The 19269-nt window shown below is 39.9% G+C and overlaps 1 protein-coding gene across 7 annotated transcripts in view; it reads left to right on the forward strand.

Annotated features, from left to right (window-relative positions):
- The window catches only part of clec16a (C-type lectin domain containing 16A), a 230884-nt gene that overhangs the window by 145517 nt on the left and 66098 nt on the right, over positions 1-19269 (forward strand). For all 7 annotated transcript variants that reach the window (XM_073060358.1, XM_073060359.1, XM_073060354.1 and 4 more), the window contains 4 exons: positions 1890-1934; positions 10275-10325; positions 14491-14619; positions 14989-15109. In XM_073060358.1, the coding sequence (XP_072916459.1) occupies positions 1890-1934; positions 10275-10325; positions 14491-14619; positions 14989-15109 (346 nt within the window). The remainder of the gene's footprint in view (positions 1-1889; positions 1935-10274; positions 10326-14490; positions 14620-14988; positions 15110-19269) is intronic.

The following is a 19269-nucleotide window of genomic DNA, read 5'->3' on the forward strand; positions in this document are numbered from 1 at the left end:
GACTTGTAGGGGGCTTTCCAAGTGGTGGTGTTCCCAGGTGTCTGCTGTTCTTGTCCTTCTAGATGGTGGTGAACTTGGGTCTGGAAGGTGCTGCCTTAGGAACTCTGGTGTGTTGTTACAGTGCATCTTGTAAATAGTACACACTGCTGCAAAAAATTCACAAGGATATTGTCTGGATTGAGAAACTTAAGTTGTGAAGTGAGATTAGATAAATGGGGTCTGTTTTCTTTCGAGCAGAAAAAACTGAGAAAGAGGTTATTGTCTCCCTGCACTGTACTTTCTTTGTAACTGTAACACTTTACAGTCTGTTATTACTTTCCCTTACGCTTCCTCGAAGTACTGTTGTAATGAATTGATTGTGTTATCTATAGAAGCTTGTCAAAGTTTTAGATAATGCATTGAATTACACAAATTTCTAAGAAAGTAGAGGAGCTGTCATGCCTTCTTTGTATGGCACTTGCATGCTGCTCCCCGGACAGATCCTCTGATATAACACCAAGGAATTTAAAGTTACTCACCCTGTCCAATTCCAGTCCCCTAATGAGGACTGGCTCTTGGACCTCCAGTTTATTTCATGATAGACACAAATGAAATTATGATATAAGTAAGATAATAAGTGAGTTGTGTTTACTGCAATGAGACTCTCTAAGAACAAAAGCTAATTCTCTAACTTGAGAGGGAGAATGCTTCAAAGGTAATAAGGTAGTCTTACTTGAAGATTTATATTTTGGTAACCTGGTGTCAGTTCAACATTTGTGGGAATTTCAAGAAAATTGGAAACAAGTTAACTTAATTCATCTGAATTGAGTTTCGGCATATTTAAGAAGAAATGGAGTTGACATTTTGGATCAGTCTTTAAAAAAAGCTTATCACAACTTGGCAAAGATACAAAAATAGTAATGTTTTAGGTGGCAGAGAAAATAAAATAAATGGAATGTGTGAAGTGTGTATTAATAGGTGAAGACAAAAAAACTGAATGGCACATATGGGTTGGTTCATTATGGAGAAAAAGTTAGATAAACAAAGTGCATGGTTCCATGGGTTAAGCTTTTTTGCAAAGCAATTTAAAAAAAATCAGCAACACACACAGACACAATGCTGGAGGAACTCAACAAGTCAGGCAGCACCAGTGGAGGAGAATAAACTGTTAATGTTTCAGGTTGGAACCCTTCAGCACTGAAAAGGAAACTGGGCAGAAACCAGAGTCAGGTGATAGGTGAGACCTTCCTACTATCATTTTCTATTTCCCATTCCGGTTACATCTCACCCCTTCACTTCTCACCAGCCCATCTCCCCCTGGTTTCCCCTCCTCCTTCCCTTTCTGCCATGGTCCACTCTCTTCTTCTATTAGATTCCTTCTTCAGCACCTATCTCTCCCCCAGTTTCTTACTTCATTCCTCCCCACCCCGCCCAACACACCCACCTTCCCACTTTCCTATTCTGGCTCCTGCTGCCTTCCTTTCCAGTCTGAATCAAGGGTCCTGACCCCAAAATATTGACTATTTCACTCCATAGATGCTGCCTGGCTTGCTGAGTTCCTCCAGCATTTTTTGTGTGTTGCTCAAGAATTCTAGCATCTACAGAATCTCTTGTGTTTAATAAATAATGAACATTGACTTCTTGCATGGAGGAAAGCATCTATACCGAAGTTCCTCAGTCTACAATAACAACTTTTTTAACCACTTGTGACACTGAATTTGTTGGCTGAGCCCATGGTTGAGAACTATCCATAGTGCCACTTTGATTGCTGTGCTCTTACAGCTACCCTGATATTAAGCTACAATTAATAATAATAAAAAGAATCCGACATTATTTTTATCATCGTTGAGCTATCAGTGCATACTATGTTTTATTCCTGCTGTTTCTCCATTTTTCTTTCTGTTCTCCAGGGTGCAAGGGAAGAAAGTGTCCACTTACTGCGGCGTTTCTATAAGGTAAGGAATAGCATGACATACCATGTTTCATGCTTTTTTAGCATGCTGGGTTTAAAGTAATATATTCAGATCTTAAAGAATGTTTCCATAAAAGTAATTTTTTTAAGGTTAAGGTGTAAACAATATACTGTCAAAACGGATGCTGCCCGACCTGCTGATTCATCCAACTTGTTTGTATGTACTGTCAATGTTTACTTGCAATAGGCAGGAAGTAGTGTTTTTTTCATAATGGTGTTTACTTTTAAAATTTAAGACAATGCAGAATGAGACAAATGAAAATCCTGTTTGGGAAAAGAGTAGAACTCTTGTGTAACAGCATCTCTGGAAATTACTTAATCAAAATAACATGGAAGTTGAAAGTCTACATATGGCCAGCAGGATAGTGTACGTGAACAAAGCTGACCTGTTTTTATTCTGCCACTATCCAGAGCTACTGTGGCCCTCCTGATTTGTTTCTTTCTCCCACTATCCTTACTCTTGCTCTATGATGGTTTATGGCTATAATTGGTTAACTACCATTGGAAAATCTCCAGTTTCTACATTTGTCCATCTTTCACCTGAGTTCTGACGAATGGCCGTTGATCAAAAACATTCATTCAGTTTCATGCTCCTTGACTGCTGCCTATTTTGCTGAGTTCTTCAATCATCTTGAGATTTTGCTTCACATCATCTTTGTTTTAATCTTCCTTGTTAATCTCTTTGTCATTAAGTCACTTCTTCCATCCACCACTTTTTTTTTTGTTCTTAGCCTATGCATTAATGTTCTGGCTCTGTTTACACTTAAAACCTCTTTATTTCTGGTATCTTCCAGTTCTGATGTTAGGTCATTGACCTGAAACACCTTCTCCTTGACTGATTTTCTGTGTGCTTTGAATATTTTCCTTTACAGTAATGTTCTAAAATGCAGTTTCTATGCCATGCAAAGGCTGTTTTGTTTTTTTTCACTTTCTTATACAAACATTTTAACTGCTTTCTGTTTGGGAAATTTCATATTCATTTTTCTAGTTTATTTTTTTATTTGGTTGGAGTCATTTTGTGAGTATTTCTTTCTTTACTTGTCTAGCCTGTGGTTGGCAGCCAATTCTGAATTTATTCTGCAGAGAAGGCATCATGTTCCTTCACCAAATCCTAGACATTTGGTAATTAAAATGAGATCAGTTCAGATATTTTTGCGCACAATCTTCAACTTTAATAATTCTATTCATTCCCTGCAGACAAACTTTATTTATATGTGCCCATGCTAATCCAGTAACATTGCCTATGCTCACAGTATTTACCACTATGAAAGTACTTGGGCAGCAAGTGCATTATACTGCAGGTTCCTCTCCAACTCGCATACCATCTTGACTTGAAAATATATCACCCCTGCTTTACCATCACATTGTCTGAATTCTAGAACCCATGTTTACTGTGGCACTACCTTTCAAAGATGGCTCAACAATACCTAAAGGGCAGTAAGGGTTTGGTGGTGTTGCCTATTTGAAAAAACATCAATTCTAATAATCAGCAGTTTAAATATCTAAATGGAAAGGGAAGAGATCTGAAATTATGGCTCTGGAGAGAGAGGGAACTAACTGGGTTGCTCTGGTGGGGACCCATTACAAATTTCATATATAAAATGTCCTGTTCTCAAAGTGCAAGCATAATGTTATCCTGTAATGAATGCACACAGAATTTTCTAACAGTGGCAGGGACTTAAAGTTCAGGAAAAGTTGATGAATATGTGAAACAGAACATGCAGAGGTGCAGTTGGATTTGGATAGTACCAGATACTTCAAGAGAAATTGAGTATTTTGTGGACAAGAGAGTGAAGATGAAAATCATAAACCTGCAGGTTTGGAAATTTAAACTGAAAATAAGTACTGAAATTATATTTTTTTCTCTTTCCACAAATGCTGCCTGAGCTATTAAGTATTTCCAACATTTTCTGTTTTATTTCAGATTTCCATCACCTGCAATTTTGTTTTAATGAAACTGAAGGATGTATGAGATGAGAGAGTGACATTCTTTGAACTTGAGACTGGCATGAATGATTGCAGTAGTCATTTCAAATATTATTCTCATGTGAAACATCTTAAGAAGTTCACTGGGCTGACTTCCAGAGTAGAATAGTTCCTAATCATAGTCAACATTTTTTTATCCGCTGTTGCTAGGTATGAAGAAATCAATTGTTGTACTTTGTCTAAAGTAGCACTATACCCCATGTGACATGAGGTTTTTGGTTCAAATTCCATTTGGAGAATTAAACACTTAATATAAGCTATGGAATCTCTTCACTGTTGTGGATGCTGGCTTTAAATGAGACACAGGTTTTTTTGTGTGATCTGGAGGAACTCCATTAAAGAAGAATAGGTTGATTCCTTGTAGTCCTGATCAATGTTTCTATCATTCAACGCCTGAAATATACATGTACAGTATATAACTGCTACGTTTCCTACAATACTGAAGTGACTGTGCTGAGTATGTCAGAAAGGATTTGGGGACATTTGAAAAATCTGAAAGATAAATTATGTAGCTTTTTACTGTGCCATTTCAAATTTATAGTTTTATCAAATAGGTAAGTTCAGTATATTTAAAAAATACAATTCAGTTCAAGTACTGAGGTAATACAGATGAGGAGTTTCACGTTTATAATAGTTAACAAAAGAAATTCAGGTACGGAATTAATTTTTGAAAGTAAACTTAGAACTGATGACGCTTCAGTAGAAAATGGTCCATTTAGAGAGAATTTACAGCCAGACTTGTGATTCAGCCAGCAATATATGTAGCAGTCACCACAGGCATTTCAACATTCTAGACTTTGGGTAACGTCTGTCCACAATGTGTGACGAATATTATTTTCCTCAAACTAAAGCATTTCTTAACATAACAGAGCAATTTGGTTAGATTTGATCAAATGTGCAAACTAATCTGACAGATCGAACAATGAATCAGTAATTTCCCTTGATTCCTTTAGGATGTTATAAAGTAACAATGTCAGCCTTGAAAATACTCTTGAGTCTGTCTGCAAATTCTAAAGATTTGATGTTCATTAATGGGTGAATCCCATTCTGAGTACAGTCTTAAACTTGCAGGAGAAAAAGTTCCTTGGTTTCTATCCTATAAAGCCCACGCAGGATCTTTTGTTAGAAAAAGATAATTTCTCACTCTTCTGGTATTTGGCTCTCACCAACTTGATTTCTCATTTATTTTATCCCGGGTCAAACTAGTGAATGTTTTGATGCCTTGTGTGGATTGCATTTATGTTCTTAGTTTTGTATAGAAAATGAAGTAACTTGCAGTGTATCTGATATAGTGTGAGGCTTCTTTGAATTACAGAAAGACTACTTTTGTTTATGCTCCATCCTCCTTACAATTAAAGCCAGCATATCGTTTGTCATTCAAATTTTCCTGTATGAGTCTAGTGATCAAAGAAAGTGCTTTATTTCTCCAAAAAAAACTTTGTTTTGAGTTGTTCATTTAATTAATGTAACTTAATTAAAACATTATTAGAAACATAGAAAACCTACAGCACAATACAGGCCCTTTGGCCCACAAAGTTGTGCTGAACACGTCCCCACCTTAGAAATTACTAGGCTTACCTATAGCCCTCTATTTTACTAAGCTCCATGTACCTATCTAAAAGCCTCTTAAAAGACCCTATTGTATCCGCCTCCACCACCATTGCCGGCAGCCCATTCCACGCACTCACCACTCTCTGAGTAAAAAACTTCCTCCTGACATCTCCTCTGTACCTACTCCTCAGCACCACTCTCTGAGTAAAAAACTTCCTCCTGACATCTCCTCTGTACCTACTCCTCAGCACCTTAAACCTGTTTCCTCTTGTGGCAACCATTTCAGCCCTGGGAAAAAGCCTCTGACTATCCACACTATCAATGCCTCTCATCCTGTTGTACAGCTCTATCAGGTCACCTCTCATCCTCCTTCGCTCCAAGGAGTAAAGGCCGAGTTCACTCATCCTATTCTCATAAGGCATGCTCCCCAATCCAGGCAACATCCTTGTAAATCTCCTCTGCACCCTTTCTATGGTTTCCACATCCTTCCTGTAGTGAGGCGACCATAACTGAGCACAGTACTCGAAGTGGGGTCTGACCAGGGTCCTATATAGCTGCAACATTACCTCTTGGCTCCTAAATTCAACTCTACACTTGATGAAGGCCAATACACCATACGCCTGCTTAACCGCAGAGTCAACCAGCGCAGCTGCTTTGAGTGTCCTATGGACTTGGGCCCCAAGATCTCTCTGATCCTCCACACTGTCAAGAGACTTAACATTAATACTATATTCTGCCATCATATTTGACCTACCAAAATGAACCACTTCACACTTATCTTGGTTGAACTCCATCTGCCACTTCTCAGTTCTGCATCCTATCAATGTCCCACTGTAACCTCTGACAGCCCTCCACACTATCCACAGCACCCCCAACATTTGTGTCATCAGCAAACTTACTAACCAATCCCTCCACTTCCTCATCCAGGTCATTTACAAAAATCACAAAGAGTAAGGGTCCCAGAACAGATCCCTGAGGCACTGCACTGGTGACCGACCTCCATGCACAATGTGACCCGTCAACAACCACTCTTTGCCTTCTGTGAGCAAGCCAGTTCTGGATCCACAAAGCAATGTCCCCTTGGATCCCATGCCTCCTTGCTTTCCCAATAAGCCTTGCATGGGGTACCTTATCAAATGCCTTGCTGAAATCCATATACACTACATCTACTGCTCTTCCTTCATCAAAGTGTCTAGTCACATCCTCAGAAAATTTAATCAGGCTCGTAAGGCACAACCTGCCCTTTACAAAGCCATGCTGACTACTCCTAATTATATTATACCTCTCCAAATGTTCATATATCCTACCTCTCGGGATTTTCTCCATCAACTTACCAACCACTGAGGTAAGACTCACTGGTTTATATTTTCCTGGGCTATCTCTACTCCCTTTCTTGAATAAAAGAACAAAATCTACGATCCTCAGGAACCTCTCCCGTACCCATTGATGATGCAAAGATCATCGCCAGAGGCTCAGCAGTCTCCTCCCTCGCCTCCCACAGTAGCCTGGGATACATTTCGTCTGGTCCCGGTGACTTATCCAACTTGATGCTTTCCAAAAGCTCCAGCACATCCTCTTTCTTAATATCTACATGCTGAAGCTTTTCAGTCTGCTGCAAGTCATCACTACAGTCACTAAGATCCTTTTCCATAGTGAATACTGAAGTATTCATTAAGTACCTCTGCTATTTCCTCTGGTTCCATACACACTTTCCCACTGTCACATTTGATAGGTCAAATTCTTTATTTAATTAGTATTAAATAAAATCTTTTATTTTAAAAAAAAAAGTCACTTACTTCACCTACTAGGTTTGGCAATACCATTCATATGGCAAGTATGCATCCATATAGTGAATGCGGCTTCACTAGATATGTCATTTATGGCTGTTTTAAAGCTGAGGGGCTACTCTGGTCCCTCAGCTCAGTATATTTTAGAATGTTCTTGTATTAAGTGGTAGGTGGAGCAGGAGATGTGTCCACTCATATCTTCCAGCATGTTCCATATTTCTGTGCTGCTATATGAAGGTGTCAAAGTCTGGAAGGCATTGGCATCTGTTCTTAAACTAGCCTGTGGTTCTCTGTGTGTCATCCCAATAAGATTTGATATAAATGCAAGTTTTTTTTTTGCTTCAGCTTTTTACATTCTTGGTTTTTGATTTGATAAGAATCTATAATAATGAGGCACCTCTGTCTGATATTAATTAAGAGCATTAAAGGGCTTGAAGAGCTAAATACTGACAAAGTAAATATCAAAACAATTGATATGAGAGCACGATTATAGCATTTGCTAGGGATGTTGGTGACGAAAGACAAGATCTTCGTATAAGAACAAAACTTGATTTCCTGGAACTTTCAACTGGTTCTCATTCCTCAAACTAGACATGAAGCATGCTACAGCAAAATGGTTTTACTTTGGGGGAAAAAAATACCACAGCACCACATGTATTCCAAAAAAAAAGCACTATCTGATTACAAATGTCTTTTTCTAAAATGGGGTTCTTGTTCCTTTTCAGAAATGTGCTGATCATTTCTAAGAATATCTTATCATTTGTAATCAACTTTAAATCAAAGTTGCCATCTTTGCTTGAGAACATATTTTGGAGCAAGGGGTAGACCTGTTAACACCCAAACAGCAGGGACACATTTTTGCAGCACATTCAAAATGTTGAAGAACCTGCCGAAGGGTTTTGGTCTGAAACATCGACTGTACTCTTTTCCTGGATGCTGCCTGGCCTACTGAGTTCATGTAGCATTTGGTGTGTATTGCTCGGATTGCTAGCATCTGCAGATTTTCTCGTGTTTGTGGTAGGGACACATTTTTCTTTTGTTTAAGCAACTTTACTTTCAAAGTCTCCTTTCAATACCTGAATACTGCAAACTTAACATCCACCAACTCCTCTCTCTCCACATGCACACACGCAAATAACAGGGAGAGTGTGCCTGTGTACTAAATACTCACATAGTCCAAATGAACAGAACTCAACAGGCCGTTTGCCCCCCTAAGCTTGCTCTGCCATTATGTGATTGCACTCATTTGATCTTGAACTCAGCTCCACTTTGCTGCCTGTTACCCATGACCCACAGCTTCAAATAGATCAATTTTATTTTGCCTCAACCTTGAATATGTTCATTGATTCAGGTTCCACAGCTGCTGGAGGTGGAAAATTATAAAGATTCATGACATTTCAAGGGAGGAAGTGCCTCTCATCGTAAATGTATTTTTCCAATTTTTGTAAATTGAAAGAGACTCAAATTTTATTTTGAACACTAGATTCTGTTGATGCTGGAAATCCAAAGTAACAGACATAAAATGCTGAAGAACTCAGCAAGTTAGGCACTATCTATGAGATGGATAAAAAGTAAGCATTTTGGACCAAGATCTTGCACGAGGAGTTCCTCCACAGTATTTTGTGTACGTTACTCAAATTTTATTTTGCTACTGGGAGTTAACAATTCAGTGTGTTTCTGTGTAAAGGTAACGTGCATTAGGAGATAAATAGAATTCTGAATATATTCTATTTATCAGTCTGCATCCTTAAAGAGAGAAACAAAGTTAATTCTTTTTTTCTCTATCAATGACCTTTCCTTGGAAAACAGGGCCAGTCCTCAACTGTTTGAGATCAGACCAGGGAAGATGTGAGCATTTGCTTGTGAAATGGAATAGTACAAATTATAAGTGTGGTCCCTCAAATCAAACCATTGCCCACATACTGAACTAACTTTCCTGCTCTTCAAAATATTGCCATCAGGTCTTTTACCTTATTTAAGGAAACAGAAAGAACCTATGTTAAATACATTGCTATGATTATCCTCACAGGCAGTCAGCACAGCCACACTCAAGGATATGTGCTTAGCCCACTGCTTTACACTCGTGACTGTGTGGCTAATTTCTCCTCAAACGGCATCTATAAATTTGTTGATGACATCACTTTTGTTGGCAATATCTCAGGTGGTGACGAGGAGGCATACTACAGTGAAATAGATTGGTTGGTTGACTGATGTAACAACAACCTCATGCTCATCTTCAGCAAAATGAAGGAGTTATTTGTGGATTTCAGGAAGGGGTAGTTGGAAGAGCACAAAGCAATCCTATTTGAGGAGTCAGTGGTGGAAAGGGCGAGTAGCTTCGAGCTCCTGAGCATCAGCATCTCAGGGGATCTATTCTGGGCTCAGCCCATTGATGCAATTACAAAGAAAACATGCCAGTGACTCTACTTCATTTAGGAGTTTGAGGAGATTTGGTATGTCACCAAAGCATCATGCAAATTTCCCCAGATGTACTGTGAAGAACATTCTTACTGATTATGTCACAGCCTGGCCTAGCACCTCCAATGCCCAGAATCACAAGAAGCTACAGAGGATTGGGGACTCTGCCTGTTCCGTCCCCGCTGTCAAGGATATTTTCAAAAAGTGGTGCCTCAGGAAGGTGGCATCCATTATTGAAGACCCTAACCATCTGGGAATGCCGACTCAGGGAGGAGGTGCAGGTGCCTGAACATGCACATTCAATGTTTTAAGATCAGCTTCTTCCTCTTTGCCATCAGATTTCTGAATGGTCCATAAGCACTGCCTCGTTAGTCATCTTTTTGCACTATTTATTTTGTAACTGTAATTTTTATTTCTTGTACTGTACTGCCGCAAAACAAAAAATGTCACATGTCAGTGATAATATTCTGATTCTGCTTCCAAATGGCTAGACTTTTATGTGTTACTTGAGTTCCATTCTTCAGATTTAAACTAAAATTCATATCCATTGATCCAAACCTGACTTGTCTATATTCTTCTAGGGAGAAGAAATCTTTCTCGATATGTTTGAAGATGAATACAGAGTCATGATGGTAAGTGACTGGCTGAGTTACCACAAAATGTAATACAAGTGGTCAAGCAACACACACAAAATGCTGGTGGAATGCAGCAGGCCAGGAGGCATCTGTAGGGAGAAGCGCTGTGACGTTTCAGGCCGAGACCCTTCGTCCAGGGTCTCAGCCCGAAACGTCACAGCTCTTCTCCCTATAGATGCTGCCTGGCCTGCTACGTTCCACCAGCATTTTGTGTGTGTTGCTTGAATTGCCAGCATCTGCAGATTTCCTCGTGTTTACAAGTGATCAAGGTCTTTTAACTTAAATTCAGATATGTTTGAACTTTGCATACCGGTGAGAGGAGCACTGAATATCATTTGTATGTTTTCTCATTGAATTTATGCCAGCTCTGCACTGATCAGTGTAAAAAGAAACCAAATTAAATCCACTGTGATTCAATGTTGTAAAACAATAAAATCTGAAAACTTCCGGGGGGGGGGGGGGGGGGGGTCGAATACTTTTTATAGGCACTATAAATTATGCATGATTTTATAGTGAGCTGAAAATGAAAGTATAGAAAGTAGAAGGTCAAAGTCTAAGTTTAATGTTACATGCACAAGTACATGCATGCACAGGTCCAACATAAAACTTACTTGCAAAAGCAGCACAGGCATATAGCATCATATAAGCAGCAAAAACATAAACTAACGTAAATTATACATCATCTTTGCAAGAAAGAACTCACTTAGAACAAAAAAAGTGTATTTTAATGCAAAGTGATCAATGTGTTGCTAAATTGTAGTGATTAGGGTTTTGCCAGTTGGTTCAAGAACTGAATGGTTGAATGGATGTAGCTGTTCTTGAACCTGTTTGGGTGGGATTTAAGACTCTGTACCTCCTGCCAAATGGTAGCTGTGAGGAGATAGCATGGCCTCGATGGTGGGGATCTTTGGATGTTACTGGCTTGAGGTGGTGCCTCCTATGATGAGGAAGGATGTGCCCATGATGTATTAGGAAGATTGCAGTACTCCCAGCAGCTTCTTGTATTGCCATTCCAGTCTATGATGCAACCAATTGTAAACCAATGCAATGCACGGCTCTCTGCAACTGCCCTTGGGCACGTTTTTGTTGTAATTTTAGTTGCCTGTATGCAAATGATGATATGCCCCCCAAAAGGTGGAAGCAAATGGTTAAAGCATTTTGTTCCTTCCATGTTGTTAACTTGTCACAGAGGACATTGCTCTATCATTAGATGATATAAGTGGCGCCATAAGTTGATCTAAGATAATCTTACTGGCCTTTCCAGTAAGATTATCTTAGAGGTGAATTTTTAAGTGCTAACTTTTTGTGTGCAGCTCTGGTGGGAATCATCAAATATTCTAGGTTAAGACTACTACAGCTGAAATCCCAGTCACAGCCATGGATACTTCAGTAAGCAGCATTGTTGTAAAAAGTTTTAAAAATCTATCAATACTTAATTGATGAACATCGAATGGCAGACTTGGGTCACAAGTGCCATTCCCCTTTAAGAAATCAGCAGCAGGGATGCTGCACTGGTCTACAGGTATGATTGAAATGCAGAAACCTTTGACCTCCAATCCCGACTATTATGCTGGCAATTGTACAGACTCTGGAAAATAAAGCTGAGGACCTCAGAGCAAAATTGCTGTACCAGAGGGACATCAGGGACTGCTGTGTACTCTGCTTTACAGAGACATGGCTAACACCAGCAATGTTGGATGCAGCACTACAGCCTGATGGCTTCACTGCTCTCAGCAAAGACAGGACAGCCGAGTCTTTTAAAGGTAGAGGAGGTGGAGTACGCTTTATGATTAACTCATCATGGTGCATAAATGTGGAAGTTCTTTCTCGGTCCTGCTCACATGACTTAGAACATCTAGCGGACAAATTTTATCTTCTGAGGGAGTTTTCCACTGTTATCCTTGTAGTGATGAACCCTCACTAGGCATCAGGCCCTGATGGTGTAGCTGGTAGGGCTCTGAAAACCTGTGCCAACTGATAGGCAGAAGTATTCAAGGACATCTTCAATATTCCACTGCTGTAGTCAGAAGTTCCCACCTGCTTCAAATGGGTGACAATCATACTAGTGCTTAAGAAGTGCAGAGTAAGCTTCCTCAATGACCATCGCCCAGTGGCAATCAAATTTACTGTGATGCAGTGCTTTGAGGCGTTGGTCATGGTCAGAGTCAACTCCTCCCTAAGTAAGTACCCTGGACCCACTGCAATTTGTCTATCACCACAATAGGTCTACAGTAGATGCAATCTCATTGGCTCTCCCCTCAACCTTGGATCCACTGGACAATAGTAATACATACATCAGGCTGCTGTTTATTGATCACAGCTAAGTATTCGACACAATGATACTCTCAATTCTAACCAAAAAGCTCCAAAATCTGGGCCTTTGTACCTCCATCTACAATTGGATCTTTCATTTCCTCAGCAGGAGACTACGGTCTGTGCAGATTGGAAATAATATCTCCTCCTTGCTAACGATCAACACTGGTGCACCTTAAGGATGTGTGCTTAGACTACTGCTCTACTCTTTCTACACCCATGATTGTGTGGCTAAACAAGGCTCAAACACCATCTGTAAGTTTGCCAATGACAGAAGTATTGTCAGCAGAAATTCAGAATTGCAGAAACAAAATGGATGAGCTGGGTGAGTGGTGTCACAGCTCATGTCAGCAAGACCAAGGGATTAATTGTGGGCTTCAGGAAGAAGAAGTCGAAGGAAAATCCACCAGTGCTCATCTAGGGATTTGAAGTGGAATGAGTAAGCAGATTCAAGTTCCTAGGTGTCAGCATCTCCGAAGATCTATCCTGGGCCCAACATATTGATGCAGTTACAAAGAAGGCACAGTAGTGGCTGTATTTCATTTGTTGTTTGAGGGGACTTGGTATGTCACCAAAGACACTCGCAAATTTCCGCAGATGTACTGAGCAGAGAATTCTGACTGGTTGCATCACTGTCTGGTATAGAGGGGCCACTGCATTGGATTGGAAAAAGCTGCAGAAAGTTGTAAACTCAGCCAGCTCCATCATGGGCTCTAGCTTTCCCTAATGCCCCGTTCTCATTGCTACCATCAAAAGGGAACTACTTCTTCTCCTCTGCCATCAGATATTTGAATGGATATTGAACCCGTGAACATGACCTCACTACTTTTTTTCTCTTTTTGCACTAAAACAAATGTATATACTGACTATAATTTAGTTTTTATTATATATCGTAATGTATTGCTGCCACAGAACAAATTTCACGATATATGCCAGTGATATTAAACCAGATGCTGATTCTGAAAATGTGTCAACAGGAATGGGCCCAATGTTCACAGCTCTTGCTTTTATGTTTTAATAGCCAGATTGTTTGTTTGTTTGTTTATTTATTTATTGAGATACAGCACAGAGTAGGCCCTTTCAAGCCTCACTTCCCAGCAATCCTCCAATTTAATCCTAGCCTAATCATGGAACAATATGTAATGAGTAATTAACCTACCAGCTGATATGTCTTTGGACTGTTGAGGAAACCAGAGCACCCAGAGGAAACCCACGCAGTCACGGGGGGAATGTTCAAGCTTCTAACAGGCAATGGTGGGAATTCATCCCAGATCGCCTGTCATCGTGCAAACCACTTTGCTACCAACCCTCACTTTTAAAATAATTGCCTTCCAATTCAGTTGTTAGTGAATTGCCATTGTATTTAGGAGCAATGGTATAAGCAACAAATATTTCAGGAGAAATTAAAAGCAGTTGCCCCAACAATTGCACATAGAGGAAAGATACTGATTGTAAATTTTCTGTATTTTGATTCTCTCAGGATTTTATGTCATTACTTAGATCAGCCAGAAGTCCACACATAACACAGAGGAAACAAAAACTGATGGGAGGGATTCTTTGTTAACTAGTGCAAATTCTGAGGTTTTTTGAAAAATATAATGTTAGCCAATATGATAAAGGAACTACCTGCTTTTTCTTTGGATCCTTTTATGAGGAACTTGATTCCTTAAGTTGAGCTAAGTCTGAACAAGATGAATGAGAAATACGTGATTGAATACAGACCCATTATTTTCCCAGCTGATAATTAAAGTTGATGTGATACCTACTGACATTAACTTGTTAAATATTTCTATTATTAAGGAGTATTTACATGTTCTAGATTCTGTTGTCTTTTCTTTATTCTCTTAAGAGTAAACCCCTGAATGTTGAGTACTTGATGATGGATGCATCTATTCTGTTACCTCCTACTGGGACCCCACTAACTGGTATAGACTTTGTGAAGAGATTGCCTTGTGGCGATGTAGAAAGAACGAGACGGGTAAGCACTGGAGTGGTCAGAATGGATCAATTTGATTAGACTTTACATTCTTTTTCAATTGCTTGTTGCTTCAAACTACAGAAATAATCATCAATCAAAATGAAATGTGAAATCATTTACCATCCTTCTATGTTTCCTTAAATTCCTCAGTGAATCTCAAGTCTAGGAAAATGTCTTTAGTTGTGCAATTGTACTTTACAAGCTCTGACTCCCATCTTAGATGCATGTATTTATAATCTGTAAAGGAATATGATACTTTCTCTTTAAATTATTTTATAATGCGATGTGAATAGTTGCCAAATGAATGAATTGATATCCAAACCTTTAATCAGTCAGCAAATTGAACTAATGTTCTGTTCGTGTTTTTAGGCTATTCGGGTTTTCTTTATGCTTCGTTCTTTATCCCTGCAACTACAAGGGGAGCCAGAGACACAACTACCACTGACACGGGAAGAGGATTTGATTAAAACAGATGATGTATTGGATCTCAGTAAGTATTTATAATCCATTGGTCTCGCTGCTTGTTACGTTTCTCACTTCATCCTGGAATATTATGTGGAGTATGTTACCAAGGCTGGAATGTTTTCACTAGGAGCAAAGTCCTAATAAACTAATGTCACTTTCAGTGAAACAGGGGTTGAGAGGAGGTTTAATTGCAGTGTGTACCATTGAGAGGCCTAGAGAGCCCTATTCCACTGAGCTGAGGAGTCAAAAACCAGGTAATGTAGTTTCTAAGTAATTACAGGAATGTGAAAGGAAGCCTTTCAACAGTAGAATGGTAGGGTTCTGGAACTTTTTGAAAGCACAGTAAAGGCAAATATCCTCAGTGCATTTAAAGAGTACTTTCAGTGAGTATAGCTGAAGAGCTGTAACCTTCAGGTCAACTGACCCAGAGATGGCAGATGGTATTAGGCTAAGTATCTGTTTTATTAACCCTCGTGCATACAGTGAGCCATCTGATTTCTTCCTGCAACATAAGTTTTCAGTGATACTGTAGGTAGATGTGGTCTACGTTGATGCTGTCTGGTCCAGACGACTTATCCAACTTTATAGTTTCCAAAAGCTCCAACACATCCTCTTCCTTAATATCTACATGCTCAAGCTTTTCAGTCTGCTGCAAGTCATCCTTACATGGTGAATACTGAAGCAAAGTATTCATTAAGTACTTCTGCTATCTCCTCCGGTTCCATACACACTTTTCCACTGTCACACTTGATTGGTCCTATTCTCTCACATCTTAACATTTGCTCTTCACATACTTGTAGAATGCCTTGGGGTTTTCCTTAATCCTGTCCGCCAAGGTCTTCTCATGGCCCCTTCCAGCTGTCCTGATTTCATTCTTAAGCTCCTTCCTGCTAGCCTTATAACCTTCTAGTTCTCTATCATTACCTAGTTTTTACCTAGGTTACAGTGGGATATTGATAGGATGCAAAAATGGGCTGAGAAGAGGCAGATGGAGTTCAACCCAGATAAGTGTGAGGTGGTTCATTTTGGTAGGTCAAATATGATGACAGAAGATAGTATTAATGGTAAGACTCCTGGCAGTGTGGAGGATCAGAGGGGTCATGGGGTCCGAGTCCATAGGACACTCAAAGTTGCTGCGCAGTTTGACTCTGTGGTTAAGAAAGCATACAGTGCATTGGCCTTCATCAATCGTGGAACTGAGTTTAGGAGCCGAGAGGTAATGTTGCAGCTATATAGGACCTTGGTCAGACCCCACTTGGCATACTGTGCTCAGTTCTGGTCGCCTCACTGCAGAAAGGATATGGAAACCGTAATAAGGGTACAGAGGAGATTTACAAGGATGTTGCCTGGATTGGGGAGCATGCCTTATGAGAATAGGTTGATTGAACTCGGCCTTTTCTCCTTGAAGTGACAGAGGATGAGAGGTGACCTGATAAAGGTATATAAGATGATGTGAGGCATTGATCGTGTGGATAGAGGCTTTTTCCCAGGGCTGAAATGGCTAGCACAAGAGGGCACAGTTTTTAAGGTGCTTGGAAGCAGGTACAGAGGAGATATTAGAGGTAGGTTTTTTTACTCAGACTATGGTGAGTGTGTGGAATGGGCTGCTGGCGACGGTGGTGGAGGCAGATACAATAGGGTCTTTTAAGAGACTCCTGGACAGGTATATGGAGCTCAGAAAAATAGGGCGATGGGTAAGCCTAGTAATTTCTGAGGTTGGGACATATTCGGCACAATTTTGTGGGCCGAAGGGCCTGTATTGTGCTGTAGGTTTTCTATGTTTCTAAAATGCAGAATGGACTAGTTTAATTGTTTACTCAAGAACTGTCACATGCTATACTCACACCAATGGTTTACCAGTCCCACAAGCCAACCCGTATCGTGTCAAATTATTTAAGTTTCTCTCTCATTCTCTTAAACCTGTTCTTTTTAGAGTTTCAGAACCAGATAGTACTCTCTATTAATGTATACTAGATGCATTTTACCAGGTCAAAACATAAGTAATCAATCTATTGTTGCAGTTTACTGCTTCTCTGAAGCATTTTAAACTTTCATCATGTGAAAGCTTCTTACTGAAAAGGTGCCTATTTTATACATTCGGCCCTCTTATCCATGGGGGATTGGTTCCGGGACCCCTCGCGGATACCAAAATTAGTGGATGCTCAAGTCCCTTATTCAGCCTGTCTCAATTGGTGGACCTTAGGACCCGGTGCCAGTGCTCTGAATGCACAGTGTTTCTGTTCACGAAAATAATCACGATCACGATTGAAAATAAAGTAGAAATAATAAAGCGATCGGAAAGAGGTGAAACACCATCAGTCATTGGAAAAGCGTTAGGCTAGGTCAGGCAACGATTGGAACAATTTTAAAGGATAAAGTGAGAAAGGCTCTGCCCCGATGAAAGCTACAATTATTACTAAGCAACGCAGTGGTTTAATTATTAGGTTTTGGGGTTTTGAGTTTTTGATCCTCCACATCAACCCGGCATGGTGGAGAGTGCACTCGGGAGCGATCTGTCCCGAGTCCCGGTGCTGAAACAGAAAGAACTTCTGATTTTTTTTCCGATTCCAATGCACATTAACCCACACACACTCTCCCGTATACTTTAAATCATCTCTAGATTACTTATAATACCTAATACAATATAAATGCTATGTAAAATGGTTGTTATACTGCATTGTTTAGGGAATAATGACAAGAAAAAAAAGTCTGTACATGCTCGAACAACAAGTGCTGGAAGAGCACTTCCGGGTTTTCGCGATTCGCGGTTGGTTGAATTCGCGCATGCGGAATCTGCGGGTAAGGAAGGCCGACTGTATTTTTAAAAATACATAATGACCGGGCAATTATCTAATCAAAACAATAGGAAATAATTTGTTTCTGCGAATTTCAGGGATACATTTTGGTGTTAAACTATCTGGTGTGGCAAAAGACTTTTATTAAATAACAATATATAGCTAATCTCAAAAAATGACTTGCTGTTTGAGTTTGTAATTTAAGTTTTAAAATACTGGTGTAAATAATAATTAAATCAACCAGTGACCACTGATTTATTGAGAGTGAGTAGATGTGTGGGGAGGTATGGAGGTAGGAGGGGCTAAGTGGAAAAGGTAAAGAGCTGAAGAAGAAGGAATCTAGTAGGAGAGGACAGTGGACCATGAACGAAAGGGACTGAGAAAGGAAACCCGAGGGAGGTGATGGGTAACTGAGGTAAAGAGAAGCGGTGAAAGGGTAAGCAGAAGATTGAATGGAAAAAAGAGTGAAGGAGGAAAAGGAGAGACATTAACGGAAGTTAGAGAAATCAATGGTCATGCCATTGGGTTGGGGGCTACCCAGACAGAATGTGAGGTGTTGCTCCTCCAACCTGAGTTTAGCCTCATCATGGCAGTACTGGAGGCCATGTCAGAATGAGAATGGGAAGTCGAACTGAAATGAGTAAGCTAAGCTACCAGCAGATCCTGCCGTTTGCACCAAACAGCCACGGTGCTCATAAAAGCTGTACACAGATCTGTATCGTGTCTCACTGATGTGGAGAAGACTGCTCCATGAGCATTGGACACAATCGACCAAACCCCGACAGACACACAGCTGAAGTGTTGCTTTAGCTGGAAGGTCTGTTTGGCACCCTGAATGGTGATGGAGGAGGAAATGTAGGGGCAGGTGTAGCACTGGTCATGCTTGCAGTTCCTAATTGCAACAACCAACCACTTTTGTTAATCACATTTTGCACGGAACTGCTGGTCTTATTTGTTTAAAGTTTTCAGTGCGTCCTGATGAAAAAAGGAAGCTAAATGGGAACAAGCTTTCCATCAAAGAGAAATTCCCAGTTTCTTGTATTTTAATTGTGTAGAAAATATTGGTTAGTCATTGTATTCAAATTACTATATTGACCACAAAGAAAGTCACGGAAATGTTCTAGTGTAAATCCGTGCCTTCCATTTTTAGAATTTCCATTATTTCTTTCACTGTACCAGTGATAATAATTGAGAGCATTTCCAGTTAGTACTGTTCTAAGAATCTAATTTTAGCCTTTTCTGTTTTAAGTCAGACCGTTCTTTGTGGGTGGGTGGCAAGCCCTATGGGTGCATGAATGTGTAGAAATTAAGTAAATTTGTTTCAAACCCTCAAAGCTTTGCGAGTACAGCAAAGCTTCTATGTGTCTTTGTGGGCTAGATCTCACTTCCT

Source organism: Hemitrygon akajei, chromosome 11, assembly GCF_048418815.1.
Source record: "Hemitrygon akajei chromosome 11, sHemAka1.3, whole genome shotgun sequence".
NCBI classification, from domain to species: domain Eukaryota; kingdom Metazoa; phylum Chordata; class Chondrichthyes; order Myliobatiformes; family Dasyatidae; genus Hemitrygon; species Hemitrygon akajei.